The sequence below is a fragment of the Panthera leo genome, chromosome D1, assembly GCF_018350215.1.
Source record: "Panthera leo isolate Ple1 chromosome D1, P.leo_Ple1_pat1.1, whole genome shotgun sequence".
Lineage (NCBI taxonomy): Eukaryota > Metazoa > Chordata > Mammalia > Carnivora > Felidae > Panthera > Panthera leo.
Genome location: NC_056688.1, coordinates 39,390,151 through 39,415,439, shown reverse-complemented (window position 1 = coordinate 39,415,439; position 25,289 = coordinate 39,390,151). Strand labels below are relative to the sequence as shown.

The window sequence follows — 25,289 nt, the reverse complement described above, 5'->3', positions numbered from 1 at the left end:
GGATCAGATTCATGTAATCGAAAGACACCTGCAGAGGCAGAGTGGAGCCACCATGGAGGGGACAAGAAAAGCCCCGAGACCAGTGAAGACATGAGCCATCTCCAAGTATGAGATCACAGCTGTCTCAACTGTGGTTGTTGAAGTGAAGAGGAAAGGTAACGGTTGTTTAGGGAGACGGTAGTGGTGAGTGTGGCAGAAAGTGAGAGGAGGGTGTAAGAGGAATCCAGGCTTCTGGCCTAGGTCCCTAAGTGATGGTGGGACTTGTAGCTAATATGGAAGCAGGAGGAGCAGGATTGGGGGTTGAGATGTAAATCCTGGTAACACTAGTCCTAATTTCATACTTTAATAACTACAGGGACAGGTTATTCCTCCCAGTCCCTGGTGATGGAACAGCTCAAGTCAGATCAGTCCTTGACAGAACTGAAGGAGTCGTGGGCCTACCACATGGCAAGACACCATTTTCCATTTCTAAGAAGCAAAAATGGATCCCACTCACTTTTTTTCCTTTTTAAAAAATAATTATACAACTTCTACGTGACCATAGGCCTGTTGGAAAAATTCAAGTTTTGTAATTTTCCTTTGCTAGGTTTATCAGAATAAGTCAGCAGTCCTCAAACTTTTGAATTCAGGACTTCTTTATACTCTCAAAAATTATTAAAGACCCAAAAAAGCTATCATTATGTGGATTATACCTATTGATATTTACACATTAGAAATTAAAACAGAAATTTAAAAACGGTTAATTTATTTTAAATGAATAATAATAAATGTTCACATAATACCTATTAAATGTTAACATAAATAACATATTTTTTAAATGTTTATTTATTTTGAGAGAGAAAGAGCACATGCACATAAGCAGGGGCGGGGCAGAGAGATGGGGAGAGAGAATCTCAAGCAGGCTTTGTGCTAAGAGCACAGAGCCTGATGCAGGGCTCAATCTCATGAATCGTGAGATCATGACCAGAGCTGAAATCAAGAGTTGGAGGCTTAACTGACTGAGCCAGCCAGGTGCTCCTAAATAACATATTTTTAAATAAAAATATATTTCCCCCCAAAATACTTAGCGAGAACAGAGGCATAGCTATATAGTTAGGCTAACTTGTTCAGAGACAGATTGATATTCTCATACATGCTTCTGCCTTCAATCTGTTGCTGTATCACACATCATGCACCTCCATAGAACTTCCATACATACGTGACAGGATGAGAGTGACAAAAACATAGTCTCGACCTCACAGATGCCCTGAAAGGATCTCAGGGACCCCAGAGGCCCCTGGACTACACTTTGAGAATCACTGAACTAAGCACATTAAGGGAGGCATCACAGCTGAAGTGTAGTTGGGTTTCAGTGAGGTGCCTGGCGGTCTCAAGAGAGACATCTACCTTCCGACCACTCAGCTTCTCATTAAATTTAGCTCTGCCTTGGAGCAGCTTTGGGGCATTACATGAGTCATGCAGCTCTCTGTGCCTGGCTTGCACCACCTGTGAGATGAAGTGGTAAGACTAGAACATCTCCAAGGACTCTTCATGCTCTAAAATTCAATACATTTATAGGGCTGCCTGTAGCAGGTGCTCAGTACACATATTTTGAATAAATATGTGAAAAGTTGAATAAAGAAAGACTGCATGATGTTGTTGAAAGGACTTTGCGTTGGGTGGAAACTTGTACCAGAATTCAAGGGTCACAAACACACACACATTTTCCAGCCAAGTGTCCTGAACAGATGAAGTAAACAGATGCAAGATGGTGAGGAATGGTTAGATCTATGATTAACTGCAGGGCTCGTATCCTACTTAGATGAAATAAAGTTCAGAATTTGTAATAGGCACTATTCTAGACCAGCTACACAGGCTGGGTGTGGCCTGTGGGCTGTGGGTTACAACTTCTGAACCAGATGGTCACTTGGATTCCTTCTGATTTACTGGACCTCTTCCTGGAAGACCAGGTGCCTTGTGCCCCCTCCCTTTTTCCTCCCAATCTAAACCTATTCATGGGAAAGGATCTAATAAACTCATTCATCGAAGGCAACCTCAACCAGTGAGACCAATACCATGAGATATATTTACATGTTTACAGTGTTAGTCTTAAGCCAAAATCGGGAAGCTCTGATGGTGGAGTTGGAGCATCAATGATGAGACCAGAGCAGGGAGTCTTGGCCATGGTCCAGAATCCATGCTGCATGTGCCTACATGCCCCAAGTTGGGAGCTGGAGCATTACCTATAAAGATCTTCTCTACAGAATCACTAGGTGCTTTGATCGTCAGAGACATTTCTCCTGGGAATCTATGTCCCAGGGAGGTCTCAGGTGAGGTATGCCTCACCTGGAGCCAGGGCCCTCCTTTCTAGTAGGAATTCACTTCCTGAAGCCACCCACACCCAGACATTTGCTACAGTTAACCAGCATCTTTGATGCCATATACTGGGGCTTCCTGAATAGGAATCTTCAGGTGGGGTTTTTCAGAAGTGTTGAGATGAGCAGTCTGCTACCTTCTCAGAAAACATGTTGGAAAGTCGATAAACCCCTTTCTGAGTGCCCTTCCCTGCTCCTCTGCATTCCATAGAGCCAGGTCACCAGGGGTATACTAAGGACAGCCCTACTGAACCATTACTGGAAGAACAATAGAAGGGTAGGTGAAGGTAAAGGGACTTTTCCATCTCCTAAAAACGGGGGAATCTAGAGTCTGGATTGACTTTCAACCAATCAATCCTATATAGCAGCTTGATTTGCCAAATGCCTTCACACAGATATCACTCTGAAACCCTCGGGCTTCAGACAAGAGAATTCTAAGTCTCTAAGACTTCTTTGGTCGCTAATGATTCAGGGAGTTGGTGTTTTCTCCACTGGTATAAATCAAGACCATCACAACCAAGATTATTATAAAATGAGCCTCAAGGCTCAGGGAGGACCCACCTATTTTAAGAGAGTATTGGACACACACAAAAATTCTAGGTCTCTCAAAAGAATCCTGAGACTTTTGTTGCAATGGAATCTGTTACCGACCACTCAGCTAATTGTCAGACCATTGTCTTCTTAGTTTATGAATTGTGCACACACAGGCAGTCTCAAGAACATTTAGAGATTAACTTACAACAGAGCTGGCCATGAGATCTGAGCATGAAGGACAGCAGGGCACAGTCATGATGTCACAGAGATGGTGAAGGATAATCCCTGACATGGAAAGAGACAGGGAGTGGGTCTCTACCAGCTCTTTGCTCTTGGTTTCCTCTTTGAATGAATTACCTTAAAGGGCCTAGAAGTGTCACTGAGATGTTATGAAAAAACCCTAAGTCTAGACCACAACGGCCAGATTGTTCCACTCCACTCCCTGACACACACACACACACACACACACACACACACACACACACACTTGGAGCTGAGGGAGAACTGAACCCAGTATTTCCTTAGACCTGGCAACAGAATCCCTGCTCTGAGCCCTGGCCCTTAGGAAGTTCCTTGTTTTCAAGAGACTTCCTCAAAGGTGGTTTCCCTCTGGTGTCTGAGACTGTCTGGGCCTAGCAGTGCCATCTGGACAGGGCACCTTGAGCCCAGACAGGAACCTACATAGACTTTGGTCTGTGGTCCCATATCACCCCTTTGGGTGTCTCCAACCCTCTAGCTTGTGCATGGGGTTGACCAGATGCCACCACGGGCTCTAGGATTTGCTTTTACACAGTTATCCCATGTGGCCTGGTGGGCAGATTGCTCCTGTTGGCAGATGTGACATTTCTTTTGTGGGATTGTGTAAGATTGGCTTCCAGAAGGGTGCTAACACTCCAGTTCTTCATATTGACTTCCTCCCTACCCTGCCACACACACCCGAGGGGCAGCCCTGTGTGAACCCATCCATACATCAAAGAGGCACTAGGGGATTGAATCATCTCCTCCATCTGTGTTTGTTTGTGTGAAAAAAGGGGAAGACAGTGGAGTCTGAGGAGAGAGCAAAGGGAAGTCCATTTCCTCTGCTCTTCCTTTGACTGTATCTGTGATTGAAGGCTGGCTTTCTTGACTCTCTGACAGCAGGGGTTTGTCTCAGGCCTGTGGGAAGTGAGGTATCATCTGGTACTTCCCTAGTGGAGGAAAAAATGAGGCCCTGAAAGTGGAAGTTCCTACTGGGCAGATATGTGGCCCATTAACTTTCCTCCCAGAACTCAACCAAAGTGTCTCTTAGGTCTGACGTTGGGTTTTTTATTGTTGTTGTTGTTTTGTTTTTTATGATGGCAGTGGGTGCAGCTTCTAGGGATGGGACTTCGATATGCTCTATTCCACCCTATAAAATATAAGCATGCTTCAAGAACAAGCTACTAGGCCACCTCTCCAAGCACCTCACACACCTCCTGGGTGCGGTCCTGATATGCTCCCCACACTATTTCTACTGAATTGAACTTGAACCTCACTGAACTGAACACAATATTTAGTTAATATTTTGAATTAGTATTTTAAAACTTACTTCTTTTTTATATTCTGTCTCCCTCACTAGAGTATAAACAGGTTGAGGGCAGCAACCTTGCATGTCTCATTTCTAGTTGACTAGAACAGTTAACAAGGTAGATGCTCAGTAAATATTTTCAAATGGTTGAATGAATGATGTTATCATTGGACTTTTGTGGACTAATTGTCCATGTATATTCTATACCCTATTCTGTTTAAATTCTTAGGTGGTGTCTATATATGAAGGAACTTCTCATATATTGCTAATGTTTCTTTCCTTGAAATGGTCTGCTGACCTTGCCTTAACTTTCAGCCCAGTGCAGTCCCACTAACATCTATTGAGTTTGGCTGTCTGGAATGGAAGCTTCTGAAACAGGCAGACTGAGGAGGGTTTGAATCCTGGCTCTGCTATTTTCTACTTGTGTGACCTTGGACAAGTTATTCGCCTTACCAAACCTTGGTTTCTCCATCTGAAATACAAGGACAAAAATACCTACCTCAGGGAGTATCATGGTATGATACATCTTACTGCTCAGTAAGTGAGCACACTGCCTACCATATTGGAAATACTACAGCTGTTAATACTGTTTTCTCCTCATTGCCTACTGCTAACCACTGGTCTGTGCTAACCACTGAGGATGCAGAGATGAACAAGATGCCTTTTAAAGCTCCCAATCCAGACAAGAAGATGCCTGAGCAGCAGACCGGGGCATGAGGGTGAGGCAGGACTGGCTTTCAGGCCTCAGAGCTTGGAGTAGAGGCATGAGTGAAAGATAGCACTGTGGGAGGGAGGCAGCAAAGAGAGGGGGAAGGCCAAAACCCCAGCCTAGGTGAGTCAATGGTCCAGAAAGGATGGGTGGGGTGAGACTGTCAGAAGAGTGAGTGCAGAGGCTGGGCACCCTGGGCGGGGGGCAGGTGGAGGCTGGAGCTAGTCCCTGAGCTGCAGGTTCTTTCCTTGATACCTCATGTGTAGTGTGAGAGAGGTATTAAGGGCTGGTTGGACATTGCTGTCTAGGAGTTTAGAGACTAGTAAGGAAGACCGACACGTAAGCAAACAATATTACAAACAGTGTTATTAGAATATTGTATGCGCGCCGTGTCCAGAGGAAGCACATCGGAGGGAGTGGCTTGTGCTGTGGCCTGGGAGGGAAGGCGTGGTGCTTGTGGCAGCAACCAAGGAAGGCTTCAGAGACAAAGAGCTTAGGAGGATTTGGAGGATGAGAAAGAATTCAGTGGGGGTGAGAAATGGAGTTGCTGGAGGGTCGGGATCTAAGATGGGGGAATGAAGCAGAATGGTGTATGTCTGGGTGTTTTCAATGTTCTGTAACAAATTAGGACTTTACCTGGGCTGTCGGGGGTGCATGGATGGGGCTGGAGGCGCATCTTGGGATCCTTTTCCAATGGACAGGTCGGGCTCATGTTTCCTTACAGAGAACAAGTCCCACTCGGTATGAAGCAGGCCACCATGATCGCTGGGGCACCCCCCCTCCTGTTCTCAGTCTGAGTGAACTGGGTAGGAATACTGGCTTCGGAGTCTCACAGAACTCTGCTGTTCACCAGCTGTGGGGCACTGAGCAAATCACCTCACCTTTCTAACCTTAGAGTTTCCTCATTTGGAAAACAGGGATGAAAATGGTGCACCCTTAATGGGGTTGTTTTAATAATTAAATAATTTAATATTAATTTTTAATTAATTTTTAATTTAATTTTTTTAATTTAAAATTTAAAATTAAAAAAAAATTAATGTAATTTTAATTAAATATTAATATTTAATAATTAAATGAGATGGTGCATGGAGAGGGCTTTGTATGGAAACCACTGCACAATACACCTGGGGTACATATCGGTAAGCATCCAATCATTCATTCACCCATGCATTGGTTCATTTAACAGCAGACACAGGGAACACAAATACGAACAAGGCCCAGTCCCTGCCCATAAGGAGCCCGTGCTGAGTATTTGTGTGGGAAGGCAGACGAACAAACAGGTGATTACCATGTGTGTGACAAGTGCAATGGCAGAGGCACCCACAGAGTCTTGACAGAAGCACAAATGAAGGGCACACTCGTTGCCATGATCACGATCATCATCAGAGCATGGATGAAGTGTTGAGGAGAGGTCCCAGTCCCCAGGAGTCAGATCAGGACCAGCCTTGAAAGTCAAGTCAAAGCTGCCAGCCTTATCCTGAAGGCCACAGGAGCAAACTGAAAAATCTGAAGCGGTGGGGGGATGTGCTGCTATCTGCATTCAGGAAGGTCACTCTGGCCTCAGGGAGAATGGTTAGGAAGCTATAGAATTCCAGGTGAGAAATAATGAGGTGCCGTCCAGGAACTGAGGGTCCTGATGAGGCCCGAGAGCCACAACCTGGCAGGGGAGTAAGACTGATGGGAATTTTCAATCCGAGTTTAGGATATCAAGAATCACTTAAGGAATATTTAATGTAGTTCCCAAAACACACACAAAGCCAGAGAAGGACAGGTATCATATGTTTTCACTCATATGTGGATCTTGAGAAACTTTAACAGAAGACCATGGGGGAAGGGGAGGGGGAAAACTAGTTACAAACAGAGAGGGAGGGAGGGAGGCAAACCATGAGACTCTTAAATACAGAAAACAAACTGAGGGTGGATGGGAGGGTGGGGGAGAGGGGAAATGGGCATTGAGGAGAACACTTGTTGGAATGAGCACTGGGTGTTGTTTGTAAGCCAATTTGACAGTAAATTATATTAATAAAAAATACATTTTCCATTGTCATATTGTAACTGGTTTATTTATAGAAATTTATAGAAAAAAATATTTATAGAAAAAAAATAAAGAGTGGGATAGCCAACTTTGTCTTTGACCCTTTATTATTTAAAATGACACCTCAGCTAAGGCTAGCTAGAATACTATTTCTCTGAATTGGTTTCTCCCATGAACGGTTTTGTTGTTTGAATATCCTGTACTCTGTTTCAGAGAAATCTGATTTGATGCAAGACTATATTTCTCTTCTATCAATGCATGCCATCAAATTGGCCGTATCTCAAACCTGGTGAATGTATTGAGGAAATAATGGACTGTCATCTCACACAGTCAATGCTCTATAAACACTGGGTTTCTCTGCTTTATGTATGATTTGTGTCCAAGGGAGTTGAAAATACATGTCAGTGTTATCACTCACAGATTTCCTAATCAAACGCCAGACACTGCCCACCACATCTTGTATTTAACTTCGGGTTCTCAGAAATGAGTGTTATAGGAACACTGCATTCACTTACACCAGTTACTTCCCTTTCTTCTAGCTCTTATGCAATTTAGTTCCTTGCTGAGCATCTTCATTGTCCCAGGGTAAAGAAGAATTTCAGAGTGTTTTCCAGATGCGACTTCACTGCTTTCGGTAAACTGTTTCCCTGTCTCTTTTGCCCCTCAGGAACCACACTCTTAGCTCCAGACAGATTGAATGCCCCGGTCCGCTGCCGGAACTCTGGGGCTTCGGGTCTCTTGTATCCTTTGTCAAGCCTTGGTGTGAATCAGAAGTTAGGTGGTGCCTTCCTCAGGGACTCAATCGCATGCATTCAGTGTCCCAGGTAGGAAAGTTAACTCTTTTGTGTTTTTGATCCGTGCCATTTATACCTCTATTTCTTCTGCCCACCCCCCCCCCCCCCCCCCACAAATTGGGGTGGACTATATCCTAATGAATTTTTTGATGCCACATCAAGCCTGTTTGACCTAAAATAATCTGCTTCTGGGGTGCCTGAGTGGCTCGGTTGGTTGAGCATCTGACTCTTGATTTTGGCTTGGGTTATGATCTCAGGGTTGTGAGAGCGAGTCCTGCATTGGGCTCCGTGCTGGGCATGGAGCCTGCTTGGGGTTCTCTCTCTGCCTCTACCACTTATGCCAAAGAAAGAAAGAAAGAAAGAAAGAAAGAAAGAAAGAAAAAGAAAGAAGGAAGGAAAGAAAGAAGGAAGGAAGGAAGGAAGGAAGGAAGGAAGGAAGGAAAGAAAGAAGGAAGGAAGGAAAGAAGGAAGGAAGGAAGGAAGGAAAGAAGGAAGGAAGGAAGGAAGGAAGGAAAGAAGGAAGGAAGGAAGGAAGGAAGGAAGGAAAGAAGGAAGGAAGGAAGGAAGGAAAGAAGGAAGGAAAGAAGGAAGGAAAGAAGGAAGGAAAGAAGGAAGGAAGGAAGGAAAGAAGGAAAGAAAGAAAGAAAGAAAGAAAGAAAGAAAGGGAGGAAGGAAGGAAGGAAGGAAGAAACAAAGAAAAATAATCTGCTTCTCTAGGGTATAAACACAAAGCTATTTGGCCCAAGACATATACAGATTCCAAGAACTCCTGAAGCCCGATTTCTCTTGAGGCCATGCTCAGACTCACCCTCCTTCCTCTGTAGTAGCTATTAGTGACAAACTCACGCAAAGCTTCCAAATGCATATTGAAGAGTAGATTTCAGTTAAAGGGAAATGTGCTATGGCAATTACTCTGTAAGTGTCTTAACGTAAAAACAAATCAATATGGCCAAGATGTTAAGAGTCTGGTTATGAAACAGAATACTCAGCATGTATTTTATCAGCTAATATGGATGTTAATTCAAAACTCATGCTGCAGCACATCTCTGAGGTATCTATAATTTAAAGAAAAGGGACTCTCTTACTTGAGGCTTGTGGGAGATATGGTGGATGGGACTCCTGGGAAGAAAGCAGAAGATTGGAGATGGCATTCTGTCATCACAGAGGCTGAGGGAGTCTCTCTTAAGGGGGTGTGGATGGGGAAGAACGAATTGAACATTTATTGCACACCTACTCTATGCTGGAGCCATGATAGGAACTTTGCAGACATCTTTTTAAATATATATATATTTAACATAGATTGTCTTTTTTAGAGTGGTTGTAGGTTCACAGAAATGTTGAGCAGAAGGTACAGAGCTTTCCTACACATGCTTAGCTTTCCCTATTATCCACATCCCCCACCATCATGGTTCAGTTGTTATAACTGATGAATCACATTGACACATCACCCAAAGTCCATAGTTTACATTAGGGTTCACGCTGGGTGTTGTGCTTTCTATGGGTTTAGACAAATGTATAATGACATGGATCTATCATTATAATATCTTATAGAATATGTTCTTATATTCTATAATATTATATACATAATATAGTATATAATATAAATTATATAATAATTCTTATATTTTATAATATTCTTATAGAATATTAGCTTGTTTCCTTTTAATGCTGCATAATATTCCAGTGTTGGGATGTGCCATAGTTTATTTACTTACTAACCTACTGAAGGACATCTTGGTTGCTTCCAAGGTTGGACGATTATGAATAAAGCTGTTGTAAACATTCATGTGAAGGTTTTTGTATGGACATAAGTTTTCAGGTCCTTTGGGTAAATATCCAAGAGCATAACTGCTGTGTCATATGGGAAGAGGTTTTGTTTGTTTGTTTTATTGAGGTCTAATTGACAAATAAACCTGTAAGATATTTAATGTGTGCTGTATATTTAGGTTTTTTTAAAAAATCTTTTTGAGTTACTTGGGATTCATTTTGTGGCCTATTCATGTACTCAATTCTGGAGAATGTTCCATTCGTATGTTTAGTTCCGTAAGAAAGTGCCAAAATGTCTTCCCAAGTGGCCGTATCATTCTGCATTCCCACCAGCAATGAATGAGTGTTCTTGTTGCTTCACACGCAGCATTTGGTGTAGTCAGTGTTCCAGATTTTGGCCATTCTAATAGTTGCGTAGTGGTATCTCATTGTTGCTTTAATTTGCATTTCCCTGAGAGCATGTGATGTGGAACATCTTTTCCTATGCTTATTTTCCATCTGTATATCTTTTCTGATGGGGTGTCTCTTGAGACCTTTTACCCGTTTTTTAAATCAGGTTGTTTGTTTTCTTGTTGCTGAGTTTTTAAAAGTTTTTGTATATGTTGGATAACAGTCGTTTATCAGATGTCTTTTGCCAAAATATTTCCTAGTCTGGAGTTTCTGTTCTCATTCACTTAGCAGCAACTTTCACAGAGCAGGAATTTTTACTTTTTGAGTCTAGCTCAGCAGTTGTTTCATGCACTATGCCTCTGGTGTTGTATTCAAAAGCTCATCATCAAACCCAAGATCATCTAGATTTGCTGCTCTGTCATCCTTTACATCTCCTTAACAGTCCCTCCATCCCTGTTTTACAGATCCAGGCTTAGAGAGGGCGAGTGATTCTTCAATGCCACTATGTGGTGGGACTGGATTCAAACACAGGTCTGCCAATCTCAAAGCCAAGCCAGAAGGCTGTCTTCTTATTCCATGGCTGCTGCCTCCAGAGCAAGTCTCCATGGCGATCAGATTGGCCCTCCTCCAGGGTTGGACAAGGTCTCTGTCAAGATTCTAGGTCACAGATTAGAGCACACAGAAGAGTAAGCCTTTTTGACTCAAACACCTGCTACAGAATTTTATCTTCATGTGCCTGAACGGTATTCCTCCTGCAGCATTTTCATTCATCCTTACAAAGGCAGCTCACTGAGGGTGATGACCTCTAAAATTTTAGCTGAACTGAGTAATTGAGCTCCTCATTTTTGCTGGTCAGATTTGAGAGAATTTGGGGGAGATGGTGCATGACCAAATGGAGAATTAGTGAGGTTTTACAATGTTGTTATAAACTTTATGATGTGAGTTGATTGTTTCATGTAGCCTCATAAAACAAGTTGGAGATGGCGGAGGGGGATTACATCACTCCCTCTGCCCTCCCATCAGAGATGAAGCTTTCTTTAGTGCTCAGGAACTTTCCTGATGGTCCACTCAGGCCAGCCCAGTTTTCAGATTTTAATATGTTCCTATAATAGGTGTGGAGAAAAAACGAGGAAGAAGGGAGGAAACCCATTAGCCCAACTTGTTGCACTCCCATTCCTGGCAAAGATGAATGACTAATGTCACAGCCGTGCACCAAAACTTACAGAAACAGGCCTGTTTGGCTTGGGTGCTAAATAAATAAGCCAGCTACACATTTCTTGGATGGCAGGCAAACGTTTTGTCATCATCGAACTCCCCTCATTGTTCGCGCAACTTACACAAGTTGTCAGTCTCTGTCCCAACCCCAAGCCACCTGAGGGGGAGGAGCTGGGCCTCGTTCATTCCTTATTTATAATTAGCTTCAAGTGAGGGGGAGGGACGGGCAGGGCTGCCTCCTGTGCAGGCTGCTTGCCTGAGTTACATCCACAAATGCCTCGGAAGCAGCAGGCTGACTGCGTCTTTCTCTTCACATTCCTGGGTCTGTCTGGGCTGGTTGGTGCAGTTACCAGAACATACCACATTGGGATTGTGGAAGAATACTGGAACTATGTGCCCCAAGGAAAGAACGTTATTACTGGGGAAAGTTTTTCAGAAGACAAGTGAGTAAAGTTGGGGTTCCCGTAGACTCCTAGGTTTGGCTTTTTTCTTGCCTCTGCATGGAGGTTATAGTCCTTGGGTGGTTATAATGGGGAGGGGTTGATCTAAACTAAGTGAAGGGGTTTTGTGTTGGTCTGGAGGGCCCTCACAAGGGTGGGCATGTAATGTAGACATTCTTAGCCCTACCTATTTGTTGAGCTGTCTATTCACAGCCTTCTCTGTGCAGCACTCGCTACACAACCAGGTGTTTTCAATAATGGCTCACTCTATAAAAGGACCATTTTCGCTGAGCACTACTAGGGACTTCCAGGAGGTTCTGGGCTCAGTATGTTAAAAAAAAAAAAAATTAACAGCGACCCTTGGGATGAGCATTTGAGAACTTTTACGAATTCTTTACCGTTAAAACACAGTGTTTTCTAAGTTTTTATTTTTGGAATGAAGACTGGAGATAAGTAAAATATGCCAGAGGTAGTTATGTTTTGTTTTTCTTTTGCAACATTTAAAAGAGGGGCTGGGGCGCCTGGGTGGCTCAGTCGGTTGAGCGTCCCACTTCGGCTCAGGTCACAATCTTGCGGTCCGTGAGTTCGAGCCCCGCGTCGGGCTCTGGGCTGATGGCTCAGAGCCTGGAGCCTGCTTCCGATTCTGTGTCTCCCTCTCTCTCTGACCCTCCCCCGTTCATGCTCTGTCTCTCTCTGTCTCAAAAATAAATAAACTTAAAAAAAAAATTTTTTGAAGAGGGGCAGTTACAATAGATTTGGCTGGTATTTTAAGAGTTTCCCTGAGGCTTTTAGAAATGGCTTTTTCACTGGTGAAAGGTTTGTTACAGCCACCTCAGAGAAATATTCTAGTCCCCAGGCCTGTGGCATAGCTGCGTAAGATGGTAACAGAGTGTTATATTTCTCTGGTTTTTAATTTTTTTGCAGAAAATAGCCCTCGCCCTTCCTTTCTCTCTCAGGGTCCAGTGTCTTATATCTCTTATTTGTTCCCCGGAGCTCCCTCTGAAATTAGCTCCTGGCTTTAGGAGCTGTAATTCATACTTTCAACTTCGTGGTTCTTGGAACATCTTATGAGATGTTCTGTCAACCACTGTTGGATATACAGACATACTGGCTTCTTTCTGATAGGCAGAGCTCAGTACGCTCAACATCCAAGTTCTACTTTCTAAGGATGAAGTTAGTTGCTAACATTCAGGAATACCATGGGGTCTCCCAACAAGTCTTTAAGGCTTGAGGAAAGACCTCCCAACAAGGCTCCCAACAAGGCTCCCTGCCTTGAGGAAATACCAAAGAGCCAGTTGGCTTAGACACACATCTTCCGGGTTTTCTAACAATACAAAGGGGGCCTAGTCATGTTTGGTTGGAGAAGGGTAAAACTCATGCCAGCCAGGCTGCCGAGAAAGGATCTTCCTAAAGCCTTGAAACAGGAAACTTCATGTCCAGGGGGCTGTTTCCACAGAGAGCTCTTGACTTCCTTCAATCTCATATCTGCTGACCATTGGTTGTGGTAGTGTTTACTGTGACAAATGGATATGGGAGTGAGAGGTTACCCTAACTGCCAGTAACCTTTCCCAAAATAGAGCTCTGCTGTCCTCAAAAAGAACTCAATAGGAAATCGTCATTGTGAGCGGCTATTGAACATGAGACTGTTCAAGACGTGTACAGTGAGAGTAGTGAATATAGTCTTTAAGCACGATGTGGTATTGGATTGCCTTTCCACATGGTTGAGTAAAAAGCTTAGAAGTCTACCTTTCTCCTAAAATGTCAGCAGAACTGTTTGTGAGCATTTATTCTGACAGTGGAATTTCACCAGAGACTTTCTTTCTTTCTTTCTTTCTTTCTTTCTTTCTTTCTTTCTTTCTTCTCTTTTAATTTATTTTTGAGAGAGAGAGAGAAACAGCATACTAGTGGGGGAGGGGCAGAGAGAGAGGGAGACACAGAATCTGAAGCAGGCTCTGGGTTGGCAGCATAGAGCCCAATGGGGAGCTCGAACTCACAAACTGTGAGATCATGACCTGAGACGAAGTCGGACGCTTAACCAACTGAGCCACCCAGGTGCCCCTCACCAGAGACTTTCAATTCATTATTGCTTGCAAATGTTATTATTCCCATTTTACAAACTGAGAACTGAGGTTCCGAGGTTAAGTATTGTTGGAGTTTACAGAGTGAAGGCAGCACCAAATTCAACATTGCTCCAGAGCTCGTTTTTTTTTTTTTTTTTTTTTTTTTTTTTTTTTTTACCATACAACCTGCTTCTTGGTAAAGGTAATCCTCTCCCGCTGAATTAAACTCAGCTTTGATGGCAGCCGGGGATTCCAGCAGAAGGAACTTTCTAGAAAGTCCCAGTTCTTACCAAAGGTAGGTTTAGTCCCATGGGTTACTCTTCCCAGAGAGATATTGAAATGATCACTGGTCTCGGTGGCCAAACTGGTTACCTGGGTTCATTCAAAAACCCAAAGTACTTTAAATACCCAAATACTGCAATGCTATTTCCACTAAAGCCGAGTGCGGGAAGACGTTAGGGACTCTGTTGATCATTTCAGCCAGAAGATGGTGCTTTGAAGAACATACCATAAAGCGTTTGAAAATAATTATGGTGAAAAAGAAAAAAAATAAGGCATGGCTAAGTCATGGTTCGGTATCAGTTTAGAGTGGGGTGGTTTAACAAATGCTGTGGCCCCCCAGGAGAGGACTCTTGCCCTTCAGGCACAGCTGGCTTTCTAGACGTCATGCCGAAGTCCCCAGATATTTCCTTCTCATGGGTAAAGGGGTGGTGTTTGTGCAGGGCGGCTTCCTGATGCTTAAGGGGGAGCCTGGGTTACACAGTGTATACCGGCTTTTATTAGCAATCGTGTCCAGAGGCCACCGGTGTGACAGGTGGCCCAGGGCAAGCCCCTGACAGGGAACACTTGGAGTGGGCTGCTGACTCTTGCTTGAAGAACACAGGACACATGTCATGATTCACATGTGTCACAGCTGCCACAGGTGTCACGTGTGAAGATGCCACAATTGTGGGACATAGGGAGTTCAGTACACGTATTCTATTTTGTGCCATTTCCCCAGAAGCAAGGAGTCATCTTGGATACTGTGACCATGCCTCTCACTCAGCCTCCTGCACTTCTGAGGACAGTCTGCTGTTGAAGATATTCAGATCCAGACAAATGCCTGATGTTTAGGGGTCCAGGAGAGCCAGGGGTCTAGGTCCCACTTTGAGTGGAAGGATTCTGACATAGGAATCAGGAGACCTCACTTCCAGTCCTTGCTCTGCCCCCAACTTGCTGTGAAACCTTGAACATCTCACATCATCTCTCTGAACATCAATTTCCCTAATTTGTATAACCAGGTAGTTGATCTATAATCCCTAAAATCACTTGAGAAGCGTAATTGTAAGGAATCAAAAATAATTTTTGAAACCGAATGAGAAACATCTTACTTGGCTCACTGGTTCTAGAAAGATTTTCCCAATGGTGAAAGAGAGAAGATTTGCATACATTCAGTCTAGGAATCAGAGTTGGAGAAGGTCTGAGAGTGCGGATGTGTGACAAATTTTGAAATATTGTATATTTTTATTTCTCTATCTATTTTTCCCCTGTTCTTTAAGAACTATCTTCACTTTTTTATGCAAAAATATTTCCCTGCAACCCTGGCTTATTCTGATCTGTTTCCTTCCTCACCGTTCACGGAGCTTGGTGTCTTTCTTAAGCCTGGGACACAGCGTTTTCTTCTCCCTGCATTGCTGTGTGGGTGTTTGAGGTACGCTGGTCACCTCTGCAGCTGAAAGAAAAGTGCCACGATGGCTCAGAGGAAGGCCTAGAGTATATGTAATAATGCCCCTCACCCACACAGAGCTTTGCTGGTGACAGTGATTTATGGAGGACTGAACACAAGGCTATTCCTGTGGAATCATTAAAGTAAAAACTAACCCCTTTGTCAATTTAGTTATTGGGTTGCTTGATCTTTGATTACGAGGATGGGGAAAATTAGGGGGATAGAATGGTGAGTGCCAAAGTTTCAGTGATGTGAAAAAAGCTTGGAAACCAAAATTAGGCAGCGCCAAGAGCCTAATAAATCCTGATTCATAAGGATAAAATAGGAAATACACTGACATCATTTTTTCCAAGACTCCATAGAAGTCAGATGGTACAATTTCACTTCCCTTCTTGGTACTTCTGCTTAATCATAGAGTTCAGAAATACAACAGAGACTGTAAGCACTAATATTTCCTAGAAAGCACAAAATTTAGGAGTTATATTCTATTTAGAAATATTTTATCCAGATGAATATATTTCCCCTGTTCCCCTTTGGGCCTAATGGGGACACCGGGCTCCTTTGATTTGCCTGGGGATGGTGTCAGCATTTGATCCATTCGTGCCCGTCCTGTTCGGGCTCATAAAGCGCTTAATTAAGGTGTACCTGTGCTTCGGTGGTAAAGCCTTGTCTTTAATGGAACCAGAGTGGGGTCACCTTATTTAAAGCTGCAATTCTCACCAAAGACCTCATTAGGCAACCAACACACATGCAGGATTTTTCTTCCCAGTAACATGGGGGTTTTCATGGGTGCTAACTCACAGGCAGAACCCATCCTTGGCCATGAATGAGGCTGACCACTGCTCAAACCCCATCCAAGTTAGTTAGCATATAGTGCAATAATGATTTCAGGAGCAGATTTCAGTGATTCATCCTCTACATATAACACCCAGGGCTCATCCCAACAAGTGTCCTCCTTAATGCCCCTTACCCATTTAGCCCATCCCTCCACCCACAACCCCTCCAGCAACCCTGAGTTGGTTCTGTATATTGAAGAGTCTCTTATGTTTTGCCCCCTGCCTGTTTTTATATTATTTTTGCTTCCCTTGTGTTCATCTGTTTTGTATCTTAAATTCCATGTGAGTGAAGCCATATGATATTTGTCTCTCTCTGACTGACTGATTTCGCTTAGCATAATACACTTTAGTTCCATCCACGTTGTTGTAAATGGCAAGATTTCATTCTTTTTGATTGCCGAGTAATACTCCATTGTATATAGATACCACATCTTCTTTATCCATTCATCTGTCGATGGACATTTGCGCTCCTTCCATACTTTGGCTATTGTTGATAGTGCTGCTATAAACATTAGAATGCATGTGCCCCTTCGAAACAGCACGCCCGTATCCCTTGGATAAATACCTAGTAGTGCAATTCTGCATCATAGGGTAGTTCCATTTTTAACTTTCTGAGGAACCTCCATACTGTTTTCCAGAGTGGCTGCACCAGTTTGCATTCCCACCAGCAGTGCAAAAGAGATCCTCTTTCTCCACATCCTCGCCAGCATCTGTTGTTGCCTGAGTTATTAATGTTGGTCATCCTGACAGGTGTGAGGTGGTATCTCATTGCGGTTTTGATTTGTATTTCTCTGATGATGAGTGATGTCGAACATTTTTTCATGCGTCTGTTAGCCATCTGGATAACCCATGATCCTTAGCATGTGACTTGATTCCTTAAGGTAGTTCATGGTCACAGTATGGCTGCTGGAACTCCAGCCTTCATGTCTATGTTCCAGGAAGGAAGAGAGGAAGGGAAAAGGTAAAAAGGGCACAATTCCTGCTGCATTATCCTATTAGCCCTTTAAAGGGCTCTCATGGAAACCCCAGACAGTCAGTTCTATGTACATCTCACTGGATACCCAAAGCCACAAAGGGGGCTCATAAATACAGGCTTTTAGTTTTGTGTTTTTCTTTCTGAGTGAAAGCAGACTTTGATTCTGTTACTTAGAAGGAGGGGAGCATAAACATTGCAAGGCAGCAGGCAGTCCCTGCCAACCTTCCCTTACCCCATTTCTCCCTGTTTCCTTCCCATCCATCACAAACACCCTCTTGGTCCCCCTCTGCCTTTTCCCACCTTCAGATAGGGGGGTTCCAAGGCCTGGTTAGTGGGATTTAAGAGAACTCACAGACAATATAGTTGCTAACCGTCACTGCGCCCTCACTAGGTTCCAGGCATTATCATAAAAGGTTTTTATGCCATGCAGTGGGGTGACCGATGTCCTGTCTCAGGTCAGGGGGACCAGGAGTCCCAGGGTGGGTTTCCCTAGCCAAGTGTAGTCCAGCAGTGGTCTAACAGAGATGCCAAGGCAGCCTGGCTGGCTGGGGAAGTGTGCTCCGGCATCACCTGGCAAGCTTACAGTTCTTGTTTCACCAACAGAGTAAGTATCTGAATCTCTCGTTGCCTCAACATGCTCATCAGTAAAATGGGGATAATGATAGCACTTGCTTTGGGGGTATACGAGTTCCCTGTGGCTGCCGTAACAAATTATCACAAACTAGGCGGCTTAAAACAACAGAAACATGTTCTATCCTACTTCTGGAGGCAGAAGTCTGAAATAAAGATGTTGGCAGGGACACACTCCCTCTGGAGGCTGAAAAGAGAATCCATTTACTGACTTTTCCAGCTTCTGGTAGGAGCTGCTGGTGATCCTTGGTTGTGCCAAGGTGCCATGGCTCCGGCTTCTGCCTCCCTTTTCCTATCACTTTCTCTATGTGTGTCTCATCTTTCTCCTCATCTCAAAATCCTTAACTTGATCATATCTGCAAAGACTCTTTTTCTGAATAAGGGAATCAGGACTGGGACTTGTCTCTGGAAGCCATTATCAGCCCACTCTGGGGAGGAGGGGATCAGGAGGCTCAGATGACATAGGATCCGCGAATGTGCTCAGAAGCGGTGCCTGGCACTATGGGTTTGCGTGCAAGAAATGCTAGCCATCATGGTAGCTCTCCTATCTTGAGGGGTCTCTGGAGAGCAGGAGTTTTGTGGGAAAGAGACTGAAAACAGTCACATTTCCCTCTTTCTAATTAGAGCTTTGCCATAACTCCCACCGACTGAGCACCCCCCTCTCCCAGATCCTCTGCAGGGGGCTCCATATCACCTCCTTTTCTCCTCATGATGTCTCTGTCATGGTCACCAGTTTTCAGCCAAGGAAACCGGGGTTCAGAGAAGTTGCTTCCCCAAGATCTCACAGCATCAAGTAGGGACGCTGGGATTCAAGTCTCCTCTCTTTTCCCTTTACTGCAGAAATCTGTTTTTAGCCCACCTGTGTGTGTTTTGAGGGGCTTCTGGGGACATGAAGTGGGAGAAGGAAGAACTCAGGACTTGAGTGGTGCCAGGGGAACCAGGGTGAGAGACTGTGTAGAGGAACGCATTGATTGGATGGCTTAAAATACATTAATTAGGGAGGGCGTGGCTGCACCCAAGTGTAAATGCGCATAGTCACCATCATCACCCTTCCTTTGCCAAGTAGCACTTGCCCCAATCTGGTCCTGTTTTCTCAATGTCCCTTCTCAAGCTCAGGCAACAACGTTGCTCGTCCTTCTTGGGATCATCACGGTCTCCCGCACGTTTGCTCTGACCACACCCCCTGCTGCTGCTCTGACCACACCCCCCCCCTTCACCCCATCTCCCCTCCACACACTCACACCTGCAGGGTCTATATGGTGCAGCTGTCAATATAGAAAACTGGGGGTTGCTATTTACTCTCCTATCTACGTTTTGGCTTCCCAGCCAGATGGTAAACCTCTTGAATGCAGAGACTGACATTCACACATCTTTGCCCCAGTTTCTAGTGTAGTGTCCCATTTAAAACGGAGGTTTATGGGGCGCCTGGGTGGCTCAGTCGGTTGAGCGTCCGACTTCAGCCCGGGTCACGATCTCGCGGTCCGCGAGTTCGAGCCCCGCGTCGGACTCTGGGCTGATGGCTCAGAGCCTGGAGCTTGCTTCCGATTCTGTGTCTCCCTCTCTCTCTGCCCCTCCCCCGTTCATGCTCTGTCTCTCTCTGTCTCAAAAATAAACAAAAAACGTTAAAAAATTAAAAAAAAATAAAATAAAACGGAGGTTTAACAATTGCTCAGTAGTTGAATGGATGGGGGAAAAATCTGACTGAAAGATCCAGGTTGTCAGGGACAGAGGTGCTGGTGAGGTGCACATATGCTGTGAGCTACCAACTCCTCAGAATCTAACCTGGAAGCCCATCTCTGCACCGGTTAGATGGTTCTCGAAGTCAGGTTCCTTCTCACAGTGGTTAATCTCACCTGCTCCTGGAAGGCGTCTCCCTTCACTGTATTACCTGTGGCCTTGGCAATGTCAATGTTCTACATGCTCATTTTGTCTTTCAAGCAGTTGCTCATGAGAAATTTTCCAGCCCGACTGGATTTTTTCACAGCATAAAATACATACCTCCTCAGTTTGAGTCAAAACGTCAGAATGTTGGTTAGGGATGAGCCTGAGCGGTAGTGATTGCTCAGTCCCTCACAGTAGGGCCATCCTGCGGCTACACTGTAAATCATACAAAGTCCACGAGCACAGACGTTCCAACTAGTGCTCTCTAGCTGTGTCAGAGGCTGCTTTCTGTGGACGGCTTCCTTGAGGTCACCTTCTTTTGTTTCTTGGGCAAGGGTTGCACCTTCCCAGACTCATGCGTGATGGAGCTTCTGTCCCACTATTACGAATGTATAATGCGTTCTTAGCAGCCACTTGCTGCAGAGCCATTAAAAAGACTGATTTCACTGACTTTCATGTCTCCCTATTTTCTCCTCTTTGGCTGATTCCTATGGTTTCAAACAGTTATTATGTTCTAGTTTCAAATAGCTGCTATGGTTTTTGTTTTGTACTGAGTACTACAGAGACGTGATTTCCCAACTTGTCTGCACATTCAGAACTGCATGGGTTAGAATAGGACAGGTTGTGCCATAGCAACAAACAGCCCCCAGATCTCAGGGGCTTAACCCCACAGAGGCACATTTCTCACCCACTCGGCTTTATACAGGGCCATATGGCTCCAGGACAACTGTCCTCCTGGGACAAGTAATAAGCGGGGCTGCATGGATCTCGAGGCTTCATTATCTTCACTGTAAGCTTTTCCTACAGCAGAGGAAGTGAGGGGGTATTGCAATGGCAATTAAATTCCCTGGCCCAGAAATGACACATGTCACTTCCACTCACAGCCATTTGCCAAAATCTCGTGGCCCCACCTATCTGCAAAGGCTCTTTGCTCTCCCCTTCTGCTGGGAGGAAAGAAGAATCAGAATGGGTAAGCACTGGAAAGTTCCGCCGTAAGAATCGTTCAGTGAACTTAGGAAAAATAAAGATGCCACGCCAGAAAGTGTGATTCGGTTGCCCTGAAGTGGGGCCTGGGGGCCCGAGTTTTTGGCAAACGTCCCAAATAATTCTGAGACAGCTGATACTTGGCTGGACATCGGGGAACTACTGCTTTAGAAAACCTGATCCTGTCTCAGGGTGACTATCGGCTCCCTATGTGGGAAGACTGACACGTCCAGGAATGTGCAAAGCAAGTCAATACATACAAGTCAGTGCTAAAATATGCAGCATATGTAATAGGTACTGTGGGAAGTCAACAAACATTCGCCCTCCTTCCGATATGCTTGCCTCTTGTTTGGGTGGCTCTGCCAGACACCTCGCGCCTGCTCAGGAACTCTTGCTCAGCACGCATTTGCGTGTGTGAGAGCGCGCATGCGTGCCCGCGCAGGCTGGGAGCCAAGAGTAGAGAAGCGGGGAGAATCAGACGTCCGTCTTTCCCTGCAGACCCTGCTGGAGAGACAGGGCCCTCCCTATGAACGACCTTTTTATAGCCTTTTCCCCAACAGGCTGAGCCTACAGAGGACGCCAGTGATTCCATATCTAATCCTTCCTCTGTCGTTGCCTTCCTGGGTGGTCCAGTGTAAGCTATAAAGCCAGGTAACTCTCCTTCTCTGGGGCCAATTAGCCAGCCTGAGGATGACTCAGTTCTCCCCCGCTTCTTTCTCCTCCTTCTCCTCCTCCTCCTCCTCCTCCTGAACAGCCTATTCAATTAGGACTTGTATTCAGCTGCTGGTTAACAGAAGCCCGAAAAACGCTCAAATGTATTTTTTGGTTTACTCAAGAGAAAGCCAGAGGTTGGCAATCTTCAGGGTCCCAGATGCCTTTGGCTTTTCACTTGCCCTTCTGTAGGGTGTCACCTTCTTCCCCATTCTGTCAAGATGGCTGCCGAAGCTCGTCATCGTATCTTCATTTCAGGCAGGAAAAAGGGGAAGAGCAAACAACTGCGAGGGTCTGCGCCAGAGGAGTCCAGAAGAAGTATCATAGAATGATACATGCATACATCTCATTGGCTAGAACTGTGTCACATGACCATCCAAGCTGCAAGTGAGGCTGGGAAATCTAAGGGCTCCTATCCCCAAAGCCCCAGTGTCAGGCGCCCAGACTTTTTATCCTATTCCCCTGAACAGGGAAATAGGCTTCTGCCTCACGGAACAGAAGAGGGTTGAACGCCTGCTTACGGGCAGACACACACAGGCTCGGTAGATACACAGAAGACCGAGTGTTTACACACGGGGTCTGTGCCCAAGTTCTCAGTCTCGATGCCTGAGCGAGGACTTGTCAAGCCAGAGAGGTTGGGCAGTGACTGCCTTCCCTCCAACTCAGGCTGCAGGCGCTGTGCTCCCTGCTCAGGGCGCCAGTACCCACCCCCGCCCCCCCACCCCCCCCAAAGTGGAGGAGAACTCACTTGAAGAACAACACCCCTTGTGGTGGCAGCTATGTTTTCAGAGGGAGAAGCCACATGAGAAGAGAAGTTTGGCTCCTCAGTTGCCTAACAGCCTGGACCCTCTCTTCTAAATAAGATGTGAGCTTGTTTTTTTAATTAAAGTTTTTTTTTTTAATTTTTCTAATGTTTATTTATTCTTGAGACAGAGACAGAACGCGAACAGGGGAGGGGCAGAGAGAAAGGGAGACACAGAATCTGAAACAGGCTCCAGGCTTTGAGCTGTCAGCACAGAGCCCGACGTGGGGCTCGAACCCACGAACTGTGAGATCATGACCTGAGCCAAAGTCAGCTGCTCAACCGACTGAGCCACCCAGGCGCTCCGATGTGAGCTTGTTTTTATTATGAAAGTAAATAAAAGGTATAGAGTCAAACACGCCCAAGTACCGAAGAGGGTGAGTAAACTCATTCCTTCCCACTCCTGCCTGTGGCCTCAGCCCATGGCCCAGCGGTTACACTTTTAGGGTTTCCGTGGCTACTTTCCAAATGTTTTCTTTGCATATGTGTAAATGTGCATATTGTTTAAAAAAAACACAGAAATGGGATCATACTTTATGTGCTGATCTGCAATTTGCTTTTTTCATGTTGTATCTTGGAGACTGTGCCATATTGCCCTCTGTAGAACCTCCTCATTCTGTTGTCTGGCCATGTGGTCTGAATATGCCATAGTGTATTTAACCGGTCACCAGTTGAAGAACATTTTGGTCTTTCCAGGCTTTTGCTACCAAAATCACTGTGGTAATACTCCAATCCTTTTGTCAGGATTCCTACCTTGTTAGTCCCATTATTTAGGTGCTGAACCTGGCAGGTTGGGGATAAAGAGCCTTTGCTGTCTCTGGGAAGACTAGTCCCCTGGTCCCTGGCTCCTCAGAGGGGAGCCTAAATCCATGGATTTCCCCTCTGTCCTAGGGACTTCCCACCTACTGACTCCACACTAAGGGCAGGGCAGGGTTGACACATGTGGGTGCCTGGCCAGGCTAGTAATCTGGTGCTCTGGGAAAATAAATAATATCGGGGCTCCTTCAACAGATACTTGCTCAACTTTTATTTGGAGGCAAGGCTGAGTGCCGAGGAGAGAGGAAGGTGGCCTGGTGGTGGCAGTTCATACCATCCCCTTGGTCACCAGAAGAAGGAACCCAGTCTCCAGGTCACTGGAGCAATCCTTCTCGGAAGGGATTTCGGTGACCACCCACTACTACGTGCACACATCCCCGGGGGGCTCCTTCCTCCCACCTCACAAACCCCATCTGAAGCAGCTGATTCTTTCTGACCATATACAGTACTCACCACCCAGAGAAGTTCTAGAAGTTGCAATTCTCTCCACTTCCAATGTCATTTCCAGTTAATTTTATCCCTCTGGCAATGCCTTCAGCTCTACAGTGATGTGGCAATGCCCTTTAGAGCTGAGGCCTAGCTGCTCCACCCCTTAATTTGGCTTGGCTGAGAACTCTGGGAAGTTCCCTTCTTCCAAGGCCAAGACCAGTCTCTTTAAAAGGGGCTTTATTGGGGTGCCTGGGTGGTTCAGTCGGTTAATCGTCTGACTTCAGCTCAGGTCATGAACTCATGTTTCGTGAGTTCAAGCCCCTTGTCAGACTCTATGCTGACAGCTCAGAGCCTGGAGCCTGCTTCAGATTCTACGCCTCCCTCATTCTCTGTCTCTCCCCTGCTCACACTCTGTCTCTGTCTCTCTCTCTCAAAGGTAAAGATTTTTAAAAATTTTATTAAAAAAACAAAAAGGAGGGCTTTATTGCTGACAGGTGTGATCATGGTCTGTGATCTGGAGTAAGCTGGATGTCCTAGCTGGTTAGAACAAGGAAGTAATGACGCTGTGAAGAAAATGCTATTTATTTATTTATTTACTTATTTGAGTCGGTGGGGTGGGGGCGGGGGAGGAGATGGGCAGAGAGAGAGAGACAATCCCATGGGGCTCAATCCCATGACCCTAAGATCATGATCTGAACTGAAATCAAGGGTCAGATGCTCAACTCATTGAGCCACCCAGACGCCCCAAGAGATTGCTTTTAATCTGACTGAAAAACCATGCTATGTTCTGTTTAAATGCTTTTGTTTTAAATTTTGTTGTGCTGTAAGGATCTGCTTATACATTACAAAAAAGTAAGATGGCTGTTTGTCAGTAGGTCCTTAGGAGAAAGAAAACAGTCTTTGGAGGACAGGTCAGCAAACCAAATCTCATAAGGTCACAGGTTGGATTTCAGAGATATTCACTGGATATTTTCTGGTGTCCACAAACTCTGCCCTGGACCCACCCATTATTGGATAGAATGTATTCTGTATTTTGGCTGCAAAGGGACCTGAGAAACAAACAATGAGGAGCTCATTCCCTCACTATTGCTACTACGAGAGAACAACTCGGTGTATGTTCTGCCAGTAGTGATAGAATTCTGTCATCTGGTTGTAGAGAAGGCCACACCCGAAGACCCCAAAGTATGCCGTTACCTGGCAGTCTGTGTAGAGCAAAGAGAGCAACCAAGTATGCCTCCAACCCCACGTCCACGGTACACATCCCGAGGGGTTCATTCTTCCGCCTGCTTGAACTCAACCTTGACTTTTTCCCCTAAGCAGTCACTACCAATCAATCAGATTTGGTGCACAAGTTAAAACCTATTTGCCATCCCTGGCCTGGAGAATACTCAAAGTCAAGTATGGCCACATACCCTTTTCTGCAAATGTAGTTTGCAAAATTATCCCAGTTTTAATCTGCCAATCTGGGGGCAAATTCAAGGCTTTTCTTTTTCTTTATTCCAAAGCCACTAAGCACCAACGCTTCTTAGGCAATTACTAAGCATTACAATAAAAAAAGGTATTTGAAGGATTTTTGTCTTCAATTAGCTCACAAACCAGAGATGTACGTGTCTTACTGTGACACGTTTTTGGCAATTGTGTGATCCGTGCATGAACAGAGCACTGTGCGTGTCCA

The 25,289-nt window shown here is 45.0% G+C and overlaps 1 protein-coding gene across 1 annotated transcript in view; it reads left to right on the top strand.

The window, feature by feature from the left end:
• The first annotated feature begins 11,617 nt into the window (after window positions 1-11,617).
• Window positions 11,618-25,289, top strand: part of HEPHL1 (hephaestin like 1) — an 81,703-nt gene continuing 68,031 nt past the window's right edge. The window contains exon 1 of the mRNA XM_042906411.1: window positions 11,618-11,787. Within this exon, the coding sequence (XP_042762345.1) occupies window positions 11,618-11,787 (170 nt within the window). The remainder of the gene's footprint in view (window positions 11,788-25,289) is intronic.